The 9,725-nt window shown below is 47.2% G+C and overlaps 1 protein-coding gene across 9 annotated transcripts in view; it reads left to right on the forward strand.

Moving 5' to 3' along the window:
- Pinx1 (PIN2 (TERF1) interacting telomerase inhibitor 1) overlaps positions 1–3,857 on the forward strand; it is a 64,333-nt gene extending 60,476 nt beyond the window's left edge. For 5 of the 9 annotated variants that reach the window (XM_005337233.5, XM_040292123.2, XM_078030789.1 and 2 more), the window contains one exon: positions 3,081–3,857. In XM_005337233.5, coding sequence (XP_005337290.2) covers positions 3,081–3,620 — 540 coding nt within the window. In that variant the 3' untranslated portion in view covers positions 3,621–3,857. The remainder of the gene's footprint in view (positions 1–3,080) is intronic. The other 4 variants (XM_005337234.5, XM_078030787.1, XM_078030791.1 and 1 more) reach the window with 3 other exon arrangements.
- Positions 3,858–9,725: the final 5,868 nt, after the last annotated feature.

Raw genomic sequence — 9,725 nt, forward strand, 5'->3', positions numbered from 1 at the left:
CTTGAAGTCCCATGAGGGTCTTCTGGCTTTAAATGGTCAGGGGTCTGTGACTTGGGACTTAGGTTTAAAATAAATTCATATTTTAAGTGAAGCTTCTACTTTGCGTCAGTTCTTTCAAATGCATTCTTACATGGGATTTGGTACTGAGCAGCATCTGGCTCTCTGAGCTCTCGGGAACACTAGTACTGGGTGTGGTGTGTGGACCAGCACTCCCTGTCTGGTGGTGAACACATTTGTTCAGGTGTCAGTGCAGCCATCAGTTGTTCCTGCTCCTCTTGGTGGCCTGAGGCCCAGGTGGGGTCTCTGCTACCAGCCTGTGCTGCTTCTCCAGGCCTTCCCTGCTGTGCTCCACAAGATCGCCCAAGGGACCGCAGAAGTCACGAATTTAACCTTATTTTGAACCTTACTTGAAGGATTTGAGGCCCAAAGAGGTTATAGGATTTGTCTAAGGACTTTCATTAATTGACAGCAGGAATTGGGATTTTTAAAAAGATATTTCCTGGATCCCTCAGCTGAAGTTAATGTTTGGCAAGGTGATTGGTGAGATGCATCTCCCTTGGTGGTATTTTATATGGAACCAGAGGTTTTCAAGTTTTGTAAGTGTATTTTACTAGTTTTTAGAACACCATTAGCAAACTGGAACATTCTTTGACAAAATTGTGAAAGTCATGTTAAAATAGTAGACTGTTTTTTGAGGATGTGTTGTGTGTTTACTGGACATTTGTGAAGCTGCCAATTGTCTATTTCAGAATACTCAAAAAGTAACTGATGCTTTTCTCAGTCCCCGTTCACTGTAGTGTATAAAGTCTAGTGAAATTGGGTTTCCCGCTCCAGGTGAGTAGTGTGAGTCCTGGGCACTGCTCCTGTAGGACCAGAGCTCTGCATTCTCCTCACTTGTGTCCATGGGTTTTTAAAGGCCACACCTGCTCCTGTGGAGGACCAGGTGCGGCCCATCACTGACCAGCACTCCCCGGCAGATTGTTTGTCTACACATGGGGACAAGTAAGACTTGTGTGCTGGCACCTCGGTAGCTTGTCTTGTGACCTGCTGAGCTTGATGTGAGTGGCTTGGGGTTCCTGAGCTCTGTCACCAGAAGAGCTGGTTAGGAACAAACCTATCTTCTGGGATTACAAAGAGCCTCTGAATTCAGCAATTGACTCAAGAATCTTCTTGGTGTGATTGCTACCAACTGTTAGCTCCCCCAACTAAACTATTAAAAGCAAGGATTAAGGAGGCAGTGATGGCTGGGCAGGATGAGGAGACTAGGATCTGATGTGGCAGAGCAACCATCCTGAGACCTCTGCTGCCTGGGTGGACCGCCCTCCCAGCACTCATGCTCCGGATGGTCATGAAGGGTGCACTTACATGGGCATCGAGGTCCTTCTTGTCCATCAGCATGATGGGGCAGCACCGAGAGCCTGGAGAAGGTGCCTCATGCCACCACGCAGAACCTCAGCACCTAGTCAGCACTGCAGGGATAGAAAGGCCAGGTGACCTCATTTTGTCTCTCAGAGCAGCTATTTTTTTATTCTCAAAATTACTTAGTGTGTTTCTAGGAAAACTTGAATGCTGATAGATCATTGACACTTCTTCCCAAAATTTTGATATTTATCCCACTATTCTACATTTTTTTTTGAAATTTTAAAACTGAATACGTGATTTTAATTTTTTAGCTCAGAGGCAATACAAATGAGGTTACTGTTGATTTGATAAGTAGTGATGAGAATAAAGGTACCCCTTGGTAAGGACATTTTGGGGCAGTGGCCACTTGAGCCCCAGTTTCCCTTGATGTAATATTGATTCTGCTGGAGTGTCAAACAGGACAATTACTTTTGATTCCCCTGAGCTGGTTTTTGAGAGCCACTATGACAAGAAAATACAGGGTCTGTTTGTGTGCGTTGGTTTAGAATTAAGTCAGCTGCACAAGCAGAGCATTGCCAGCCAGTCAGAATAGTCAGTAGAGTCCTGACTTAGAAATTACTTCCTTTATTCAGAAACTCCTCCCCAGGCCCCAGCACGCAAGGGTAGCTCAGCAGCCTCTTTTGCTAAGACTAAATGAGTACGAAGGAAGGGGCCAGGTCAGTGGGAGAGCCTGACTTTAAGGTTATAGTTTATGACTTGATTTTTTAACTTGTGTCTGTGGGCAGGATTTTTCTAGACGTTGGCTTTTCTTAAAGCATATTCCTTGAAGTCTTCAACTTGAAGAAAGTGATCTTTTTCACACATTCATGTCCACCACCAGCAGCCAGCCAGCCACAAGCCACATGGTGTGGAGTTCATTGTTTATCCCAAATTCTTGTGCTAGGCATTTTGACCCCTTTCTCAAGCTTTCCTGCTAAATGGATTTATTTAAAATTAAAAGGCAAACCTCACCTCATCTCAGCTGCTACTTACAAGTGAGTAGTTCCTCGAGTTTAAAAGCAAGGCGACCACAGCCATGAGTGGCAGAGAGGGACGGGGCGTCTCCCTTCTCCCCATCCCCACCAAGGGAAGGGGACCCCCAGACTGACCTGCTCGTTCAGGGAGGAGGATGACACAAGAGCGTCAACACTGTGCCGTCTCCCCGGGAGCAGCTGCCACATGGCCATGCTCTATTTGGCTGGAGAAAAAAGGTGTTCCCCACAAGCCAGGTCCAGGTTGAGATTGGCTCCTGTCCTCACAGGGGGATTAATCTGCACATGGCACAGCTAGATCGCTGCATCAGCGTGCATGGATCTGTGTATTCCAGGATGGAGCCAAAATCCACACCAAACAAAGACCCAGAGCTCCAGCATTGCAGTTTCCCTAGTTTATGGGAGACTGGGGACTGAGTCACCATTTATGGCATGGTTGCTGGGGAAGTGTGTGCTCACAGGTTCTCCCAAGCAGCGTGCAGCTGGCTTCCTATATTCGGGTGTCTTTTCTAGCTCCTGCCCTTGGTGTGGCCACCGTGCATTGTGCTCTACTGTGCAGCCGGGCAGCATGGGGACGGCAGCCTGCTCAGCCTCACCCCCAGGTGCAGGTGTGCTGGCTCCATGCGGGGTTCTGGCTGCTGCGCAGAGTGAACAGCTGAGCTTAACCACCTCTTAACTCTTCCCCAGCAGGATGGTCCCAGCCCCTCCACTGCAGACGGGAGCGAGCCCTCCACGACGACCACCAGCGCCTTCACCATCCAGGAGTACTTTGCCCTCCGGATGGCCCAGCTCCAGAGCAAGCCACGGCTCCCAGCTCCCCAGCCTGGCCTCTCGGAGACCCAGGTGGAACGGAAAAGCAGAAAGAAAAAACACAAAGAGGCGGCAGACAACCATGATGAAAATTACTCCCAGCCCAAGGCCAAGCGGTCTAAAAAGGACGAGAGCCAGGGCTGTGTGGCCAAGAAGACAGGGCCAGCCGAGTGGCAGCCCAGAGGGCCCCGTGGGGATGAGCACTCAGAGGTCCCTGCTGAGGGCTGTGTGCAACCTCCTGGTGGCCAGGATTGTACCCTAAAGCCCAAAAAGAGGAGAGCAAAGGACAAGCCACAGAGGCCAGCAGAGGTGGCTGCAGATGCCACACTGGACAACGAAGGTCCCATGGTGAAAAAAAGGAAAAAGAAGAAGAAGAAAAAGAAGGAGGAGGAGGAGGCGGCGGCAGCTTCCAGGTGAGCTCCCGCCAGCCCGGGCCTTCCGACCACTCCGCTGTTGTGCTGCCGGGCAAACTCTTTGGCCTGGAGTCAGAGCTGTGAGCCCCACGCAGCTCGGGCATATCCTTCAACGTGCCCGTGGATTGCCGAGTCTCGCCCTCTCGCCACATTTCCCCAAGTCATTGTCCCGGGAGAGCAGTTTTAGCATTCCAGATCATGGCTCTTTATATAAACAAATAAATGTCTTTTTAAACTCTGAGCCCTTCACATGAGTGTTTGTGTGTATTCATATGCACACACACACAGTTGTGTATGAGTGCATGTGTGTGCACATCGATGTCCTGTCTGCATTTGCTCTGATTTCCTCCAGCAACCACGACAGTGCTCCTTCTGAAGGACCTGGTCTAATTAAGGGATTAAGAGCAGAGGTTTAGAGTCAGATAGCTCCTTCTGTTCTGTAGCCAGCCATACATTTCTGCCAAGGAGGAATTACATGACTGCATTCCCGAGCGAGAGGGCTTTTGTTGTGTTGTGCTTTGGCTCCTCTCTTGTGAGCAGTGGCAGCCGTGTGTGCTGCAGTCTTTCACCCACAGACCGACTCTGGAGACAGTTGATTTTCAGCTTTCATTAGAGGCCTCTGGCAGTTCCTACAGAGTCAGACGTGAGTCTGACTCAGTGTCCTTGAGCACAAATCACCCATGGTAGGCTCTGCTCCTTGTGTAGTGATCAGGAGGGCCTCATAAGATTCAGAGAACTGAGAAGTGAGGACCATGAAATTGATGTCCCTTCTGCATCTCCAGGCTGGGGCCGCCAAATGGAAGTTCTTCAAAGTGTAAACATTATGTACGTAATCGGACACTGTCAGCCCTGCTCAAACCAGATGGTGATGCCCCGAGATGTCTGCACCTCCTCCTGCTGGCCTGCACTCCTGTGCCTGGCCCATCCCTGCCTATGCAGGCTCGCAGAACAAACGCAGGTGTGGGCTGTGTAGTGTAGCCCTGTCCCCCCAGCCAGGTCCTCCCCTGCTAGTCTCACTCATCTCTTCCTCCTCATCCTCGTGAGCTCTTGTTTCTTACTCTCTTGTTTTTGGTTCCAGGTTATCCTGGTCCCTTCCCATGCCCTGCTTCCTGTCCTGCTGGGGCAGTCTTCGCCACTGGCCCTGCTTCTGATGGGGTGTGGCAGGGAGATCTGGGCTCACTTTCTTCTCCACTTGATCTATAGATCACTGCTGGTGGCAGAACCAACACTCATGCTCTTCTGACCTTTTGCCCTTGACTTTAACTCTCAAGGTCAAATGTTACATAGGAAGCATGTCCCTGAAATAGACAAAATGCATGGAGAGTGTTTGGGTGTGGTCTCTAAGAACACCTTACAGCTCCTACCGTTAAAAAGACACCCCCGCCCCACCACATGGAGCAGATTCCTAAGGACTCAGCATGAAGACTCATGTGTTTGATCGAGTCTCCCAGGCCAGCCAAGTCCAACTTTCCTTCACAAGTTACAAATTACTTGTCCTTTGTCCCGTCTTGTACATGAAAGTGTAGATCCAGGAGGGAGTGGAGGTATTGGGGACCCAAAGGCACTGTTCTGACAAATACACAGGAATGATTTATTTTGCCTTGTGTTAATTTCATCAGCACAAATGAGAATACAACCTGGGAATCGTGTGTGGGAGTGTGTAGGAGGCAGGTGGGGGGCACTTGGTCCACCTGTCAGCAGGGGCTGGGAGGAGCTGGAGCGCAGGCCCTGTGTTTTGGGGTCAGGAAGTCCATACAGTCAAGGTTACTTCCTCAAATGTGGCTCTGCAGAGGGGACATAAACAGGTTGTTATTACCTTAACAGGTGCAGAAAGTACTCCTGGATGACTTGACAATCGATGGTGTCCTGAGGATGAGCCCATGCTTAGCAAAGAGTGGACAGTGTGACCATTTGATGTGCAGAGACACAGAGACTGTGTTCCCTAGAAATCCCCAGCTTTGTTTTTTCCATGTGTCTTTCAAGCTACTTAGTTTTCTGGATCTAAGTGGGAATTAGACCAATAAAATAAACACTCTGAGAATTGCATTTCTTAGCCCCAGTACTTTTTAAAAATTGTCAGCATATAAACCCTGTTTTTTACCTTGAAACATCTCTCTAGGTAAAAATTTCACCTATTTTTATATTCTTCAATGCTTTCCTTGGCATCCTTCACTCTTAAGAGGAAAAGTAGGTTCCCAGGAAAAAAGGTTCTTCCATGTTGTCTTGCAGCAAACTTCTTTCCTTTGCTATTTGTTTTAATAGATTATAATTATTAAATGAGGTCGTCCGTGCCTGGCCCTACTCCAGACACTTGAGTAAATCAACTCATTTAATCCAGACAACCCCGTGGGCGATCATTATTTTCATCCCCTTTACAGAAGCACCTCTTGCAATTTCTGTAACTAGATTTGTGCTGATCCTTAGACCCTAAACCCTGACCCTGTCCCCTCTGCTTGCAGTCACAGCCCCCACCTCTGTGCTCTTGGTCTTGCTCTTGCCATGTCAGTTGCTCCCGCCTGGGCAAGTTTTCCTGTTGCTGTTTCCTTCATGTGTGTTACAGGTATTATTCATATGTGGTGGAAAATGTTTTGGGATGCTGTATACATTCGAAATTCTCAATGGATTCTCCTTCCTAAGGTGATCAGGTGGTTGGTGGGAAATCAGGCAAGTCAGCTTCTTAAAACCTGTTTGCTAGTCTGTGAAAGAAAGAATCTATTCTGGTTTGTAGGAAGTATTGATGCCCTGGGAAGATAAGACCCAAGTGAGCGTTTGTTTCCTAGCACAGGACATTCCCCTATTTCTCCCCTCCTCCTCTGCTCCCTGAGTGGCAGAAGCAGGCTGAGACCTGTTAGTTTTTTTCTAAAGAAACAGCATCACAGAAGAGTTACAGCACAGTCTCTGAGTGATCTCAGCCCTTGGATCAGAATGTAGCGGCTGTATTTAGATTTGAGTAAGAACCTCCTCACTACCCGCCACCTTGTTATCTCATGGCTTCTGCAGCCACTGCAATTTGGAGCTATTGTGCTGGCGTGTGGAGCAGAGGTCAGATTGGTTGCTCTGGTGTGTGATTTTATGGTGCTCAATTATTAATGAGCAAATTAGTATCAAGTCATAATGAAGAGGGTGACTAAACCCCTTGCATAAACATACACATTCTGTTTAGGAAATACCTAGTAAACTCAAAGACTCACACAAAGCCTCATGGAACCAGTGAGAGTGGGGAAAGCCAGAGAGAGAGAGGTACGCCATTTGTAGGTGGGTGGGTGGGGACAAAGATTCTAGGCCACTGCAGTGGTGTCAGCCAGTGCAGAGGGCTGGCAGCCGTTTCCTCCCTCAGTTGAATTTTTGTGTAAGCATTAGTAATGAACTTTCAGGAAGACTGAACTGAATTCTTTAGCTGAGGGAAGGATCTTGTAATTAAATCTGAAGTTTTCTGTTTTTCCTACATTGGATTTCCTTTGAGAAAGCTACATGCATACTGAAACTGGTTGTTTCTTCTGAAAAAAAAAAAAATTGAGCGTCAACTTTGGGTTATAGGCTAATCCAAGGTAGAGTGATTCACCCTTTGCAGAATTTAACCATATCCAAGTCCTATAATTCACGTCATTTAGAATGAACCACCCGAAATAGCCTCAGCATGACTTACCCAGGACCTCCCTCCTCTCCCTTGGCATCAATCTGTGCTGTGAGCTGGGAGAAATTCTTTGCTAACTCTTGATTTGACTTCAACCTGAGAAGCACTTTCCACTAAAATCCCCCATATCAGCGGCATCCCTGACTGGTACGAATGGGCAGAATGTGCCATGTGCATTCCACCACACATACTGCAAGAGGAATGGCTTTTGCCTGAGTGGGAATCAGTCTGAGCGAGTCTTCCTCCCAGGCCTCCTGCCTAGCATCTGACAAGGGGTCTGGCGTGGAAGCAGTGGGGAAGTGGCCTTACTCCACCCCCTGCCAGGGATTCCCCCTTGAATCTAGGTGGGACAAAAACAGGTATTAAAACATTTGTTAAAAGGCCCACTCCAGCACCAGATCTTGGAGAAGTGAGTTGTGAGCTATCTGGATGCTCTACAGCAGGGTGCTTTTGTGAGCACCTTCTACCTTCATCCAGACAGGTATTGTGGGTGCAGGCAGTATGCGGGGAATTTCTGTGCCTTCCTAGTTTTGCTGTAAAGCTAAAACTTCTCCAAGAGAAGTCTTTATAAGAAAGCAAAAAAAAAAGTCCTGACATGAAGCTGAGAAACCAAACACAGGAGACCACCATCGTCCTCTCAGGTAAGGATGGCCTGGAGTGCCATCCTGGGTGCTGCAGAGCCATTGCCAGGGCTCCCAAGCCTCCTTCCATGTGCCAATAACTCTCAGGATTGACAAGCACAGGATGAGCCACAGGAAGGTGTGGCCAGGTCATCCTAAAGGCAGCAGAGTCCCAGGAAGGTTTAGGGCTGGCCAGGAGAGGTGGTAACCTGTGAGCAGGCCCTGGGGCAGGGCTGGGGCTTGCTTACTTTGACTCAGACTTCTCAGGTGACAGGCTTCAGGATCCTGCCCTTGCCTGGGACTCCTGGGCAGCCCCAAGTCAAGCAAGTTGTTGCAATTTAGCCTGGAGAGATTGCAAAACCCTGCTGTGCTGAGGCAGAGCACTGCCCCTCTGAGCTGAAGAAATGATGTCAATAGAGCCAGGAGAGAGCTGGAAGAGCCCAGATCCCTCAAATCCACCTTGAGGTGCGATCACCTCAATCCGGTAATATAAAGTTCCCTTTTTTTTTTTTTTTTTTTTGAGAGAGAGAGAGAGGATTTTTTAATATTTAGTTTTTAGTTTTTGGCAGACACAACCTCTTTGTTGGTATGTGGTGCTGAGGATTGAACCCAGGCCACACGCATGCCAGGTGAGTGCGCTACCGCTTGTGCCACATCCCCAGCCCATAAAGTTCTCTTTTAAAGGTAAGTTCATGGACAGTGTAAAGGAGTGTTGTTTTAATTTTGGTTTGTAACTCCGCTTTTAATTTTCAGCAGAATTTAAAAGAAATTCCTTAAAATAAATATAAACCTGTTTATGGATATGCCGTACATACAGATGTGAGTTATGACACCAAAAACAATGTGGACTGAAGGAATTGTTTTGTATGATTAAAGTCCAGTAGGTGACAATTTAAGATTGATTTTCTTGGCTTTAGGATGTTATATTTAATCTCCCTTGGATAACTACAAAGAAAATATCCGTAGGATACACAAAAGGAAGTGGGAAGATAATCAGTACATGTCCCTACAAAAAGTCAACTACACACAAAAGAAACCAATAATGAAAAAACGAGGGGCATACAGAAAACAAATGACAAAATGGCAGAAGTGTTCTTTATCAGTAATGCTTATAAATGGAGTAAATTCAAAGACAAAATGGCAAAATGGATTTTTAAAAGAAAAACTCCAGTTCTATGCTATCTGCAAGAGACAGAGTTTAGATCTGGGCACACAAGTTGAAAGTCAAAGGCTAGAAAAAGATATCCCATGATGCAGATAGTAGAAAAAGAGTAGGGGGTGATAATAATATCCAATGGAATAGACCTATGTGAAAAACTTACAGGAGACAGAGAAGGACGGTATAGAATAACAAAAGGTCGGTTCACCAAGAAGACACAACAATATATGTACCAAATGTCAGAGCCCCCAAACACTGAATATTAGGAAGAAGCAGACAGCTCTGTAGACAGTAGATTTCTGTGCCTCAGTTTTAATAATGGATGAAACAACTAGATCAGAAGATTGATAAGGAAACAACTTGAACAACACTCTAGACAAAGTGCTCCTAACAGACATGTACAGATCATTCAACCAACAATAGCAGAGTGAGCATTGTTCTCAGATTCACAAGGAACATTCTCCAAGAAAGACCACGTTTCAGGTCACATGATAATTATTAATAAATCTTAAATGATTAAAATCATGGCAAGAGCTCCCTGTGACCCAGAGAGAGGCCCACCCCAGTGGCCTGGTAACCTGGAGAGAGGCTCAGCCCCTGCCCACATGGAGAGGCAGCCCACGTAGGGGTTCCTTATTCACCAAAGCCTGGCTCCACAGACCAACATCAGAGTACATGCAGGCTGCCGCCACGAAA

The sequence above is a fragment of the Ictidomys tridecemlineatus genome, chromosome 14 (genome assembly GCF_052094955.1).
Source record: "Ictidomys tridecemlineatus isolate mIctTri1 chromosome 14, mIctTri1.hap1, whole genome shotgun sequence".
In the NCBI taxonomy this organism is placed as follows: Eukaryota; Metazoa; Chordata; class Mammalia; order Rodentia; family Sciuridae; genus Ictidomys; species Ictidomys tridecemlineatus.